The 13,278-nt window shown below is 56.4% G+C and overlaps 7 protein-coding genes across 7 annotated transcripts; 2 read left to right on the forward strand and 5 right to left on the reverse strand.

Annotated features, from left to right (window-relative positions):
* Positions 1 to 435: 435 nt before the first annotated feature.
* Positions 436 to 2,124, reverse strand: GLOTRDRAFT_115281 (eukaryotic translation initiation factor 2B). The gene is made up of 7 exons (XM_007866223.1): positions 1,961 to 2,124; positions 1,469 to 1,891; positions 1,319 to 1,419; positions 1,151 to 1,251; positions 1,044 to 1,090; positions 877 to 980; positions 436 to 821 (listed from the first exon to the last, which is right to left on the reverse strand). The coding sequence occupies exons 1-7, from the start codon at positions 2,099 to 2,101 to the stop codon at positions 572 to 574; spliced, it is 1,167 nt and encodes a 388-aa protein (XP_007864414.1). The 5' UTR covers positions 2,102 to 2,124; the 3' UTR covers positions 436 to 571.
* A 605-nt stretch (positions 2,125 to 2,729) lies between these two features.
* On the reverse strand, positions 2,730 to 3,746 carry GLOTRDRAFT_110506 (S-adenosyl-L-methionine-dependent methyltransferase). Its single transcript, XM_007866224.1, has 3 exons — positions 3,681 to 3,746; positions 3,479 to 3,625; positions 2,730 to 3,416 (listed from the first exon to the last, which is right to left on the reverse strand). The coding sequence occupies exons 1-3, from the start codon at positions 3,739 to 3,741 to the stop codon at positions 2,857 to 2,859; spliced, it is 768 nt and encodes a 255-aa protein (XP_007864415.1). The 5' UTR covers positions 3,742 to 3,746; the 3' UTR covers positions 2,730 to 2,856.
* A 385-nt stretch (positions 3,747 to 4,131) lies between these two features.
* On the forward strand, positions 4,132 to 6,288 carry GLOTRDRAFT_137651 (uncharacterized protein; the record flags this gene model as incomplete). The annotated part of the gene is made up of 8 exons (XM_007866225.1): positions 4,132 to 4,462; positions 4,527 to 4,625; positions 4,686 to 4,760; positions 4,818 to 5,535; positions 5,646 to 5,778; positions 5,829 to 5,975; positions 6,031 to 6,211; positions 6,266 to 6,288. The coding sequence occupies 8 exons, from the start codon at positions 4,132 to 4,134 to the stop codon at positions 6,286 to 6,288; spliced, it is 1,707 nt and encodes a 568-aa protein (XP_007864416.1).
* GLOTRDRAFT_58553 (prenylated rab acceptor PRA1) lies at positions 5,562 to 7,548 on the reverse strand. Its single transcript, XM_007866226.1, has 9 exons — positions 7,386 to 7,548; positions 7,243 to 7,332; positions 7,159 to 7,189; positions 7,061 to 7,103; positions 6,930 to 7,000; positions 6,266 to 6,871; positions 6,031 to 6,211; positions 5,829 to 5,975; positions 5,562 to 5,778 (listed from the first exon to the last, which is right to left on the reverse strand). The coding sequence occupies exons 1-6, from the start codon at positions 7,428 to 7,430 to the stop codon at positions 6,657 to 6,659; spliced, it is 495 nt and encodes a 164-aa protein (XP_007864417.1). The 5' UTR covers positions 7,431 to 7,548; the 3' UTR covers positions 5,562 to 5,778; positions 5,829 to 5,975; positions 6,031 to 6,211; positions 6,266 to 6,656.
* A 38-nt stretch (positions 7,549 to 7,586) lies between these two features.
* On the forward strand, positions 7,587 to 8,268 carry GLOTRDRAFT_115285 (uncharacterized protein). The gene is made up of 3 exons (XM_007866227.1): positions 7,587 to 7,890; positions 7,951 to 8,057; positions 8,113 to 8,268. Exon 1 carries the CDS (start codon positions 7,654 to 7,656, stop codon positions 7,867 to 7,869), a length of 216 nt encoding a protein of 71 aa, XP_007864418.1. The 5' UTR covers positions 7,587 to 7,653; the 3' UTR covers positions 7,870 to 7,890; positions 7,951 to 8,057; positions 8,113 to 8,268.
* GLOTRDRAFT_16305 (uncharacterized protein) lies at positions 8,111 to 10,815 on the reverse strand (the record flags this gene model as incomplete). Its single annotated transcript, XM_007865670.1, has 10 exons — positions 8,111 to 8,302; positions 8,357 to 8,390; positions 8,444 to 8,559; positions 8,615 to 8,668; positions 8,747 to 9,169; positions 9,262 to 10,035; positions 10,087 to 10,205; positions 10,256 to 10,565; positions 10,624 to 10,662; positions 10,717 to 10,815. Coding segments are annotated over 10 exons (2,160 nt in total), but the record flags the coding sequence as incomplete, so codon positions are not given.
* Positions 10,816 to 11,720: 905 nt separating this feature from the next.
* Positions 11,721 to 12,231, reverse strand: GLOTRDRAFT_37802 (uncharacterized protein; the record flags this gene model as incomplete). The annotated part of the gene is made up of 3 exons (XM_007865713.1): positions 11,721 to 11,883; positions 11,932 to 12,019; positions 12,075 to 12,231. 3 exons carry the CDS (start codon positions 12,229 to 12,231, stop codon positions 11,721 to 11,723), a joined length of 408 nt encoding a protein of 135 aa, XP_007863904.1.
* Between the last annotated feature and the right edge of the window lie 1,047 nt (positions 12,232 to 13,278).

Consider the following 13,278-nt stretch of genomic DNA (forward strand, 5'->3'; position numbering starts at 1 on the left):
TGCTAAACCAAGTTCGACAGATTATGAATCAGCGTCAAACAACGGTACTAGTTCCCCCTGGCCAAACCTGCCGACGCCCAAAGTGGTTTCAGCCTTCGAACTTGAACGAGGGAGACTCGGAGGCCCGGGGAACTGGCGGTCCGCTAGCACTTGCGGGTCCCGAACCTGAAATTCACCGACTAAATGGGTCTCGTTGGTTGGACCGGAGACTTGTGTCGTACTGAATGGTGCAGTATATCGTAAGTACCTTGCGTCAAGTTTCTAAGTTTTGACGCAGATCGCGAGTGTGGCAACTCGGAGTTCCCGGGCCGGATATACCCGGTACGGCTGGTCATCCTTATACAGGGCCTGAAGCCTGCTAGAATTTTGAGAACATGAAACAATTTCTGTACTCCGAAATGTCTAGGACCTAGTAAACGGAGGCAGAAATCCCTAGAAACAGAACCTCATCGATATCCGCAGGCTATGCCATCATGTTTCGCCCGCGGACTAGTATTACTATTCACAGCTACTGCAATAGCTGAACAAACTGCCTGGATATATTTCTACCATATTCCCTCTATCCAAAGCATTACACAACCCCACTCAAATCGAACTCCTTTTCCCCCTCCTTCTTCACCGCGACCCCCTTCTCCGTAACCACCGCACTAATGAGCTCCGCGGGGGTGACATCAAAGCTCGGGTTATACACCCCCTCGAGCCCCTCCGGCGTGATCATCACTGCGGCCTGCTCCTTCTGCCCCTGCGCATTCACCGAGAAGGGGTACAGCGCGCCGCGGACGACGCACGCTTCGATGGGCGGGCGGTGTTCGATGGGGATCCTTGCGGTATTGCCTGTTAGGGTTGGGCGAGAGGATATGTGGGACGGAGACATACCCGGAGCCATCGGCGACGTCCAGGTCGACGGTGCTGACGGGCCCGATTACGATGAACGGGATTTTGTGACGTGCGGCGAGGACCGCGGCGTTGTATGTACCAATCTGAATAGACGTACGCAATTCAGCGCTCCAAATCGATAATCGTGACATACGATAATAACTCACTTTGTTTGCTGTGTCCCCATTTCTTACAATTCGGTCCGCACCGACGACTTCGGAGGCATGTCAACACCATTCCGTTGCGGGGAATCAGAAAGTGGGGAGGCGCTTACCGACCGCATGGATATCGTGATGTTGGAACAGCGACCCGACCATGGTGTCGCAGATCATCACGGAGGGAATTTTCAGTGTTTGCAGTTCCAAGGCGGTGAGCCTGTGCGGTCACGCGTCGGGACTGACATAAGACCGATGGCTTCTAGGGCAATTATGCTGCAACTCACCGTGATCCCTGGTGGTATGGCGTGGACTGTGTGTAGTAGGCTTTGTTTAGTTTACCAGTTTCGTGCAAGTAAGTGATGAGCCCGAGAGCTGTGCCGTATCCCTAGACGCTATGTGGGCCACGGAACTCCTGGAATTTCATGGCCACATACCGAAGTCGCCAGAGACCCTGTATTGCACACCGTAAGGATGTTCAGCCCCTCCCCGGTACCTCCTCTCGCCTTCACCTGCTCAATCAGCCACTCCCCGCCATTCTTCGACATCTGTTTGTTCCTCCCGACGTCCTCGTCCGCAACCTTCCTGCCCTCCGCGATGAGATCCTCCGCGACCGCTCGGACGTTCTTCCCCTCCGCGATCGAAGCGTGGAGGGTCTTCGTTAGGCGCCGTGTCGCGGCACCGAGGTTCACGGCGGTCGGGCGCGCGGTGTACAGGAAGGCCAACATTGGCTCGACGTGTGCGCGGAGCGACTCGGGGGAAGCGAGGAAGTCGGGTGGTGGGGAAGATTTCAGGGCTCTGGATAGATGCGATGCGAGCGAGAGGGCTGCCAGGGATGCTATGGCGGGCGCTCCCCGGATCTAAAGCATGCAGCCATTCCGTCCATGCGTCAGTAAAGCTTGAATGACACGAAGAATGAGTTTACCAGCCTTCATGGACTTGATCGCATCGTGCGCCTCCTCGACCGTGTTGACCTCGATCCATTCCGTGGTGTGGGGCAGCAGCAGCTGGTTGACGATCTTGATGCTGTCGCCGTCGGTCTCAATCGATGTCATCCCGTGAGCAGCCATCCTGAATGTTGCGTCGGGAGCTCAGCCAGCCACAAAATGCCACAAAAATTAAGTGGACCGGGTCTGAGTAGCAAAGACGTTTGGTAGATCTGCGATGGTGAGATCTTGCGTGATTCTGTCCGAAGATCCGATCGGGAGGCTCTCGGACGCCACGTGGGTGGCTTTCCGGTTCCTGTGGCTGCTGTGCGAGCAGTGCTGCGGGCTGGTCTCCCGCGTTGCACTGCGGCGAAGATGTTCGTCCATGCACGGTCATGCCTAGGGAAACGTGGAAATATGATTGAATACTTTTAGCAGCACAGCGATACAAATGACAATCACGGCCTGGTTGGGAGCATCGGTGATCTTGGAATGCCGGATGTCCGATGTTCTACCAGTTCAGGCAAAGTTCAGACTTCTACAATTCAGCGCTTGACGAGCACGCTGTGCAAAACCACCGAAAACTCATTAGATCCAAGAGCAGTGTATCAGGAGTCGGTCAGATCAAAAGCCCATCAAGCCCATGGCTTATAAATGTGGAAGATATACAGCTTCTAGCTGTCTGAAAGGTTTCTCTGATCCGGGGGGACTGTATCGCAAGACCCGAGAAGCGTAATAAACCTAGGAACAATACAATGCACTGACAGTACAGTCGGGTTAGGGTTTATTCAGATACTCGGTGGACGCCGTACGCTCGAGCAGAGGGGCATAAATAGACAGCATATTTTTGTGTGAGCCTGGAATAGCATTCAGAATTTGAAGAGTAACACAAGTCATTATCATGAGCGGCCTATTACCACACGCTCTTTTCCCCATGGGTCCCGCCATATTTCGGCATCTCGTATACCTGCTTTATCTTGGACGATTCTCCGAACGTCGCCTGCCTGCTTTTCTCCCACTTCGAAGGCGAGGAGCCCACCCGGCTTGAGTAACCGCTTGTCCGAAATTAGTTGCGCAATGCGATGATAGAAGGACAGGCCGCGCTGCTCCTCTGAATCCGGAAGGTCGCCTAATAGAGCACGAGGATCCTCGTAGTCCTTGACCGAGAGGGATAATTTACCGTAATCTTCCCTTGATATATAAGGCGGGTTGGACGTGATAACGTCAAACGGAGCCTGCAGAAGCGGCGAGGTCCACGTTGCGGAAGCAAAGATGTCTCCTAGAACAGGCGTAAACGTATTCTCGCCGCTGTTAGCAGCGTCAGAGGCAGCCGGGATACCCGCTGCAAGTGCATTATCACTTGCAAGCTGCACGGCTTCATGGGAGATATCCAGCCCGACCGCACGAACGCTTCCAGACGGCCAGAGGCGGCAAAGAAGGAGCGGTATACAGCCGGAACCTATTAATGTCGGGATAATAAGATAGGATAGATGATGGGTGCCCAGGCTCATAGAGAGATACCTGTACAAAGGTCCAATAGCGAGACGCGGCGGCCTGCTGGAGGGACGAGGATCTCGGACAGTTTGATCGTCCAGAATTCGGTCTCTGGCCTCGGAATGAGGACCGGCGGCCGAGTCAAGATGTCGAGCGACCCAAACGGCTGCGTTCCTGCCGCACGCATCAGCGTGATTTGAGCCGCCGTCGAAGGGCAAATCAGCCTCACCGAGGATATACTGCAGCGGCTCTCCTCGCGCCCGGCGCACGACCATCGCGTCCAGATTCATCTTCGGGACGTGGTCGGGCAAACCGCGCGCGAGCGCCTGCTGCATCCAGCGCAGTTCCCTGGCAGCAGCGTCCTTCCCTATCGCGCTGGCCAGGCAAGTCAGGAGACGCCCTGAGCCTCGGGCAGGAGGAGGCATGCAAGGGAGAGTGAGTAATTTACGACGTCACAACGAATTAGCCGATGCCGGCGGACCGGGAGACCCTCCGCCGGGGACTGCCGCACGTGCCGACGACGGTGGCCCATCGCCAGAAAGGGAAAACTGTAGACCGCCCCGCCGTCAGCGGTGAGAGCACCTGCCCAGTCGATCTGCCACATAACAAGCGACGTCTGCGCCCCCTACCGTCCCCCCTCTCGACGCCGCCGTCCCTTTTATGCCCTGCCCGCCGCCGCCATGTCCGTCACCGCCATCAGCACCGCAGAGCTCACTGGCGGCCCCATAGCCGGGGGCCCCTCGCAACAGCCAAGCACGCTCGGGACCGCTTCGTTCGCGGCGGGGCCCTCCCAGCCCAATTTTCGCGACTCGGAGGAGCGCTCGTCCTCTGCCAACCCCTCGAAAAAGAAGTCCGGATCCTGCAACGGTCGGCGCAAGCGCACGGAAACGCCCGATGACGGTGGCACGCCGTCGTTATCTTCAGCCTCGAGGAGTCGAGATGGTCCGAAGAAGAAGAAAGCCAACCGCGCTTGCTTGCTCTGCCAGAAAGCGCACTTGACCTGCGACGACTGTGAGTCTGCTGGGTACTTGCGATGCCAGAACGTATGGATTTAATGCGGCCGCTTTCGTCCCAGCTCGACCATGTCAACGGTGCGTCAGGCGGGGTATGGCAGCCAACTGCACAGAAGGGATCAGAAAGAAGGCGAAGTATCTATTGGAAGATGATGAACTAGGTATGATGACGATTGCCTCTTCATACAATGTCGCCCGGTATTCATGTAGTCACGCGACAGAAGCTGTTAAGAGACGAAAGTCTACCCCACCCCCTGCCCCGCCCAAGGAGGCCGAACCAGCACCATTGACCACCTGTAATTATCCAAATTCCTCTCCAGGACATCGCGCGCGCTGATCATTACGGACGTTAGCGGAGCCGTTCCTCGCCAACGACCCCATGTTCGACCTAACATTTAATCCAAATTACTCCTTCGTCTCCGAAGCAGCTAATTTGGAGTATTCCATCCTTTCTCAAATACTGGGCTCGAGTCCCGAGTCGGATACTAGCCCGCCGTTTTCCAGTGCTTCCTGGCCAAACGAACCCCTTACCCCCACCTTCACTGCAGACTCCCCTACGCAATATACGACGAGCACCTCGTTAGGAGGACCCGCTGACGATTATATTTCTTCGACGTCAACGTATGTTGATTCGCCTCTTGCGATTACGCCCGCCGAGACGACGTTAAAGCCCGACTCCAGCTTGCCGCCGAACTACATGACCCTAACCTATCCGACCGCGGGCCAAGTGTCAGAGGAGCAGCCCTCTCAAACCGCACAAAATGCCTATCCCCTCCAGTCCTTCGAAAGGACTCCGTCACTGCAAGAATACCAGTCTCGCTTCACTCTGCAGGAACGATCGTCCTCGACGCCCACCGTTTCAGATTCGATATATGCTGGTACCTCCAAAGACACCGAAGATAGCCATATCTCCCCTCCCATATCTGTCGACTCCCCCAGTACCGACACCTCGAGGTCTGACACTCCAGCGGCGCTTGGGCGACCACGGAAGGACGACGTGTACAAGACCGTCACTGCCCCCTATGACTACACCGAAGGGTACCACTTCCTCATGAAACACTTGCCAACCCGGTGCGTATGCTGCTGCTAAGATTGTGGTTTGTCTTTCCCCTCTGCTAGCTGTTGTCTTCTGGGATAAAGCTCTGACGGTGTTGCGTTGTTATATGCATTCGCCATACAAGTTTCGAGAAGAACGATGTCCTCCGTATCGTGCGGGCGCTGGCTATCATCAGGCCGTCCCTCATCGCCCTGCAGATGCCCCTGTCCGAAGAGGACGAGGTGTTTGTAGAGAAGTCCTTCCAGCGATCGTTGGTGGTGGGTCGCATTTTTATACAGCGCTTCAAACCCGCTGATGTCCGCTTCAGGAACTTGAGAAACTGATCTCTTTCAACGGTACGCCCACCGTCGTCTGGCGTCGAACGGGAGAAATCTGCCTAGCGGGGTCGGAGTTCTGTATGCTTACAGAGTGGGACCGGGAGGAACTAGTGAGAGGCAAAAAATACATCTATGAGGTAACGTTCGCCACCATCAGGTGAATAGCACAGCATTCACAGCATTTCGTTGCAGCTCTTCGAGAATCAATCAGTCGTTGAGTACTGGGAGAACTTCGCCTCTCACGCCTTCGAAAACACCACGCAGTCCGTGTATTCGCATTGTGTCTTGCTGAAGCCTTCAGGTGCCCCCGTCCCTTGTACATTCTGTTTTTCGATTCGGAGGGACATCTTCGATTTGCCCAGCATGGTCATAGGTGCGAGGCCCCTTATTCCGTGCGCATATTCCTTGCTGATATCGCTTGATTCAGGGCAATGGCTACCACTTCTATGAACCGTGTATATTCACATTCCTATTATCATTCACTTTGCATGCTCCCCTTAATACTCACTTTATCCACAGCTGGAAATCCCCGTTGTTTGACGGGGACTTACACATTCGGTCCGCTATCGTCTCCTCGCTATGTTATCGCTATCGCCCTAGTGTACCATAATGTCCCCATGTCTGCAGGTCATTTATGGATAAAAAGTATAGGAATCATGACATGACAGATGGTAGGGATTCGAAACCTCGACGGTCAATTGTAGCGCCGACCCTACGATATGCGCTACCCAGGGACAGACGAAAGCTATATCATAAAACCCGAATCTAGTCCTTGGTCCAATCGATTGTCCAGTGGTACATTGTTTTGCGATTCTGCTTTACACGGCGTCCTGCACGGAAGCGTACTCGCTCTCAACGCCAGGCTCCATGATCGCTGCATGGCCAACAATCAAGAATCCTGAGGCGCCGACCAACCAGAAGAAAGTGCCGAGCGGCGATGACCACCATAGTAAAGGAACGCCAATGCAGAATAGGACGGTATAGAGGGTCTTCTGGGTGATGACACGGTCGCCCATCGTAACTGGGTCGGCTCCTGCATTTCAGGTTGTCAATACATGTCGAGGGACACGATGTATGCGCAGAATACGCACCAAACTTGTTGATCGCGGCGAAACCACCGACGAGGAAGGCAAGGGAGATGAGGAGGAGAGGGTTGGATATGCTGTATAAAGTGATATATGTCAGTAGCCGTGTCACAGCGAAACGGTACGAATTAACGCACACGGCGTATACAGCCAGAACTGCAACTATCAAGCCATAGTTGCCTGTTCCATAGCGCTCTTTAGCATCGTTCCGCCAGTCCCTTATAATGCTACACACCAGAGAAGTAGCGCGTGTTGTATGATATCCGCTACACGTCACGGTCAGCCGGGGGACTTACGAAGTCATACTGGGAAGACATACTGATATTGAAGTGTTCAAATCTGCTGGTCTTGAAATACGGTTGAAGTCGAAGAATTCTTGCGGCGGTCTCAGAGCACTCAGTCTCGTTTCCTAACGTTCGGATGTAAACGTGAGAGCCTTGATGCTGCGGGAGGAGGACGCACTCTGAAAGACTTGATAGTGTCGGTAACACGAATGAGAGTGTCCATTGCAGCGGGCAGTCAAGCGCGTCAGGGAGCAAAGGGAGTGTAATGGAGGTGAACGTTGGTTGCAGCGAAGCCGAGGAAGGTGTATGCCTGTTTATGACACGTTAGCGCTGACCGCGCCGCAGCTACACACGCGCATCCGCATTGTGCGGCTTGCTCATCAGCCTCGTCTTTGTTCGTGCCACAATTCTCTCGTTCCTAAACCTCTTCGCATTGTCTGCCTACGATGATCCGACGCGACCCTACCTGCATCATCATGACCGATGCTGACGTGCAGGACGTCCGGGATATGATGATGAAGAAGCGCGTCGTGGTCGCCAAAATGACCACTGCAAAGGCTGGCCACAGGAAATCTCATTCAGGCCAACCATACGTGGCCGCTGAAGATGCTAGAAGACAAAGAGAGGCCATGTCTAGGGACGAACGTCTGGGACTCCGGTAGAGCTGCGACGTGTACGGGAAGGTGCGAGGAACCTCGGGCTAGATGTCCATGCATAATGACTGAGGTATGGAACTATCACAGCTATTGGATGTATGAATACATATGGCATCGAAAATTGTACATCGCAGGGGACGCTTTGAGTTATTGTCCGTGGAGACTGCATCACTCTTGAAACGCAGCTCGGAAACCTAAGGTGAAGTCATGAGCGGTGGTACCCCAATGGAAGAAAGCAGACCTGCTGACCTTCAAGATCATGGCGCTCGCACAGCGTCGCTAAATCGATACGCTGCATGTGCAAGCACGTCGTCTTGAGACTCTCCCACAACGCCGAGGACGTGATACCGCGCTTGTCGGCGCCTGGCTGGTCATAGACGCTGTCGCTGTCTTGGAGCACCAGGGCGTCTAATATATGCTGAGCCGCCTCCTCATAGCGCTGGAACGTTTGAAATGAGTTAGGGAACCCTTCCATGGAGGCATGCAGCCTTACCCGGAGATTGATGCAAGAAATGCCTAGGTTGAACCTACATCCCCCTTGATTAATAACCTTCTCGAGCATCGGTGGAGTGAAGTTTACCTCGCACGGATGTATGCTGGATTTAGTTCAAGCGCCCGGTAGTAAAACTGCAACGCTTCCTCAGGCCGCCCGTTGTTGGCTAGAGTTGCACCGGCTCTGTTGTAGAGCAGCCAGTCCTGTGCCCTTCATTTTAGCGCAGACCATTGACAGGTGCAATCTGAAGACACCTACGTCAGGCCGAACAGCTAAAGCCGTCCTGAAACAATCGTGAGCTTTGTCAAACTCCTGATCATCACGGTGGACCGTCAGTCGTCGACCAAAACAAAGTGGGAGATCACTCCGCAGTTCAGAATATTTCCGTACCTCATTTGTGTTTAGCAGCACGGCTAGGGCGACCTGGATGTCAGCGTCGATCTCCCCGCTGGTATCACTGCGAGCCATAGCGATAAGGCACTGAATCAAATTGCTGAACCGTTCAGACTGCAACGAAGACTGCGAGTCCGGAAACTGGGCACGGTGGCGGGCGACCGCATCCTTGTATCGCTCGTTACGCTCCACCCATTCCTTGATCGCGCCGTAAGCCCTGACGCGGTTTCCTTCGTTGGTGTACGAGATCGCGAGCGCTAGCCAGGTCGGCAGATGCGTCGGGTCGAGCTCGATCGCGCGCCAGAGCGCCTGGATGGCGCTGTGCTCCCGCTCGTTCTCCTGCTGCTTCACCCCGAGCTCGTACCACCCGTACGCGTCGCTCGGATTACGTTGCACGGCTGCCTCCAATTCCAGCACACTCTACATTTATAAAACAAGCGAGGATCAGTGATCCTGATTCCCGTCCAGGGGGCGCTAGGAGTAACGCTGCGACCCTGTCCGACAGGACATACCTCGTAGAACGACTGCGGTCTGTCGGAATGCATCAGGTGATTGCGGGTCCGCGAAGAGTCGCCGAGCATGTACGGGTTGTTCGCCTGGAACTGGTAGTTCGCGACGGGCTTGATCCCGCTCGCGGTCGCCTCAAAGTCCTCCCAGTCGCGCTGGAGATTGTCCCACTCGTTGAAGGGCGCCTGATCGGTGAGCGCTGCCATCGGGCCCATGTGATGCGCCTTCCAGTAGTCCATGTAGTCCTCGTTGTCCAGGCGGAAGTACTCTTCGTTGGGGTCCGCCTCCTGGTGGCTCTGCTCCTCGGCCTCTTGGGGCTCATCGCTGCGCAGGGCCGCACGGGCCTCGCTGGCGAATCGAATCCGCTCCAAGGGCGGTATGAGACCGGCGTCCACGGGCGGTACCCATACCGCCTGCATAGCGGGAGGCACATCGGCACGAGCCTTGCCCTTGTCTTGCACATCGCCCTGCAGCTCGTCGGCCCACCCCGCCGCGGAGCCCGGGGCGTCCGTCTCGACCATCGCGTTGCCCTCCACGACGACCTTGTGGTCGCGCAGCTGCCGCATGAGGCCCATGAACTCGCTTTTCTGGAATTTCGGGTTCTGCTCCGTCTGGAGCGTCTCGACGAGCATGCCGGCGGTGCGGGCGAGTTCGTCTTGCTCGAGAGGATTCATGGACCTCGTATCTGTTTCGCTAGTACTGGGTGCCGCTACGGGCTCCGCCTGAGTCAGAGATTGTCCCTGGGACGAGAACTCTTGGTCCCATACGGATGCTGCGAGCTAGTGTCACACCTCGGATACGACGAATTAAGTGTACAACGCACGATCAACATGGACGTTATGTTGTTGTTGTAGTTGCAGCTGCTGGGGCATTTGCATGGCCATCGGGGCGAACGCTGGCATCGGGCTCATTGTATACCCAGGGCCTGGCGGGCTCCAATGCATCGGGCCTACAGAAGAGCGCTATGAGATGGATACTGGTAGAGATCGCTATACGTACGCTGTTGTGCTTCATGTATGCTCGTCGGTGACTGCATTGGTGTCTCTCTCGCTTTGCCCTTCTCCCATGGCTTCGCTGCTCCTTCCATACTCGGCGCAGCATGTTGCATAAAATCAGCAGCCCATGAAGCCGCAGAAACGGGTGCCTGGGTGTGGTTTTGGAGAGAAGGTGACGGCAGGGAGTTGTGCAGAAGAGACAAGTCGAAGGCAGACGGTCTTGCGAGCTGAGGGCCAGCGTGTGCTGCTGGACTGAAGAACCGGGATGCATCCTCGTCCAACCGGCTCGATTGCGCAGGCTGCGTTCGGAATGTCTGCGTAGTACCATAGCATATTACGCACTACAGTGTATGCGTTCAGGCGCCTGCTTACCTCTCTCGATGAGCCGGCACGCCCGGCACCAAAAAAGTCCTGCAAGCACGTCTCAGCTCAGCCCGCACCCCAAAGATGGACGCCCTCGCACACCTGCTGCGCGCCTCTATCCTGATCCAGCCGCTTCGCGAGCCCCTGCAATGGATTCACTGGCCCGCAATCCGCACCACCGACAAGCATAGGCAGCGCCATGGCAGAAGAGTTGCAGCGTGTCCGTCGAGCACGTCGAAGTTTTAATACGAGGGAACGGGCATATACTTAGGACGACTGAATGCAAGCCTAAGTATAACAGGGTCAGCTGTAGCTCGCCCTCCGCACTTTGGGCGCACTCACTTTCACGATCGTGGAGGGCGGGAAGCGCTATCACGTGTTTCCGGGCGGGAGCGCCACGTGGGAGGTACGTCGGTCTTTGCCGGTGCCTGCCACCTGCACAGCTTACACCGCTCTGCTCACGCCGCCACCCGCGGAAGCCGGGCCAAAACTGCGCAGATAGGGGTCGCACGTCGCCAGTCAGTTGTATACAGAAAAGTAATTACAAGTACAGTAACAGTGGTGGCAGCTAACGTAGGGGATAGGCGTGAAAGGGACCAACAAATAAGGCGGAATAAGGAAAGTCATGATCATCATGTTTCGCCCGACCCGCTCGTTCTATCGGCGGAGGGGGATACGGCGCATAAAACGTGTTAGAACAGCGGCAGAACATCCCGTAAACTTGGACCCTCGATATGAAACGTTTCCAGCTTTGCCAACATCATCTTGCCCCGGCGTCCTGACTTGATGGGCCACCCGCCTTCGCAGCTTCCTGCTGCTGTTGCTGAACATGGGCCTGCACGGCAGGGGGAATAGACGCCCCGCGATTGGGGGTGAGGCGCCCGGCGCTCTGCTGGTCAGCGGACAGGCTGCGTCTGTCCCAGTCTTCTTCAACGCCGCTCGAGTTCGGACTTTGACTTGCTTGATTCGCCGCCGCCGCCGAGCGGCTCTCGTGCACTGCACGGCAATCTGCGCCTCCCTCAGAACGCACTGCAGATAGACGGTCAGATGAATTAGATCAGGAAGTTATCAGTAGGCGCTCGAGGGTACACAGATTCGGACCGGACTCACGATGTCTCTGCACGGGTCATACGGGCTGTTATCAGTACCGCGATTTGCGTGCTAGGGCCATGTGAACGTACATTTAACGCGTCTAGTCTGCTGAACGTCTTTCCACACCCCTGGCATACGTTTGACTGGGAACGCGCTGTATGTAATGCTTGATGGCGCCTGGAAGGCGTCAGGCAGAGACAATAAGCAGAGTGCCGAAATACGCACTTGCAGTCGTGCTGTCTCGCGAACCCCTTTCCGCATCCCGGCCACTCGCATACGTACGGGCGTTCTTCAGTGTGAGAGCGGAGATGCCCTGAGACGGCGGCGTTGGGTCGACTGAGACAATGACTGAGATGAACGAGACTCACCCCGTAAATTGAACCGACGAGTAAAGGTGCTGCCGCACCCAGGGACGGGGCAGACAAAGTGGGCCTCGTTCCTCCGCCTGCTCGCGCTGGCCGCTTGCGTGGCAGACGTGGTCACCTGCTGCTTCTCGACCTGCAATATGGGTGGTAAGCGCGGCATCGACGCCATCGGGACGTATTGGGTGCCCGCCATGTTTCGAGTACCGGATTCCGGGAGGTGCGACGAGTGGGCTGCGGGTGGGAGAGCCTGCGCGTACAATGCGGCCGCGTTCGGGGCAAAGTGGGCGTCGTGGTGCGCGGTGGACTTGCCGTGCCTGCGTTCCGGCGGGGGAGGCTCGGCCGTGGGCGGGGCTGCCACCCGCGCAGGGGCGTAGTTGATGTTCGTCGAGGACGAGGGGACGCTGTACGGCTGTGCGTGCGCGGCGTAGTACTGCTGGGTGCTGGTGCCCGCGGCGGGCTGGGGCGCGCCCGGCATCGGCTGGAACTGCTGGGGGTGCCTCATCGGGTCGCGGGCGTCGTGCGGCGGCGGGTCAGGGTGCGCGTAGGGGCGCTGGCCGGGAGGCATGTCGTGGTAGACCTGGTCAGGGGGCGGGGGCGGGTACGGTTGAAGTTGGTACGCGGGTGCATCGGGATAGGCAACCTTTATGGCGTTCGAAGGCCACACTCTTGATGCCTCGACGTCCATCTGCTTCGAAGATTCCCTTGCGTTTTCTAATAATACCGGGGCAAGCAGGAAAAGAAAAACGACGAGCTTGTGACGGCGGATAGGTAAGCACGCCTGCAGCTATAAGAGGACAAACGGGCACAGCCTTGGTTTAGCCGCCCCGTCAGTTCTGGATCTCCGGCCACCCGGCGGGCCCTCCCCCTGCGCGCCGCGTTCGATTCCCCCCCACAGCGCTCGCAATTCCTCCCGCCACGCACGCGGCCCCGTCTCAGCTGCCCCCTCCTCGTTCTGATCTTCTGGCTCTGCGTCTGCAACGTGTTTTGCCCGAATACCGCAGCACATCACCGCTACGGCACCGCATGTAATCCCTCCCGTCTTCCTTCTGATCCCGTGGCGGTGCAAGCTGTACATCACTGGCAGGCATCAATTCCCCCTTCACAGGATACAGGCACCCTGTCCCACTAGTCTCCGGTCATCTATATATCCTTGCCCCGACTCGCTCGGGCGTTTCGTACATTACGATTAATACACTAGGACTACAGT

Source organism: Gloeophyllum trabeum (genome assembly GCF_000344685.1).
Source record: "Gloeophyllum trabeum ATCC 11539 unplaced genomic scaffold GLOTRscaffold_00004, whole genome shotgun sequence".
Lineage (NCBI taxonomy): Eukaryota > Fungi > Basidiomycota > Agaricomycetes > Gloeophyllales > Gloeophyllaceae > Gloeophyllum > Gloeophyllum trabeum.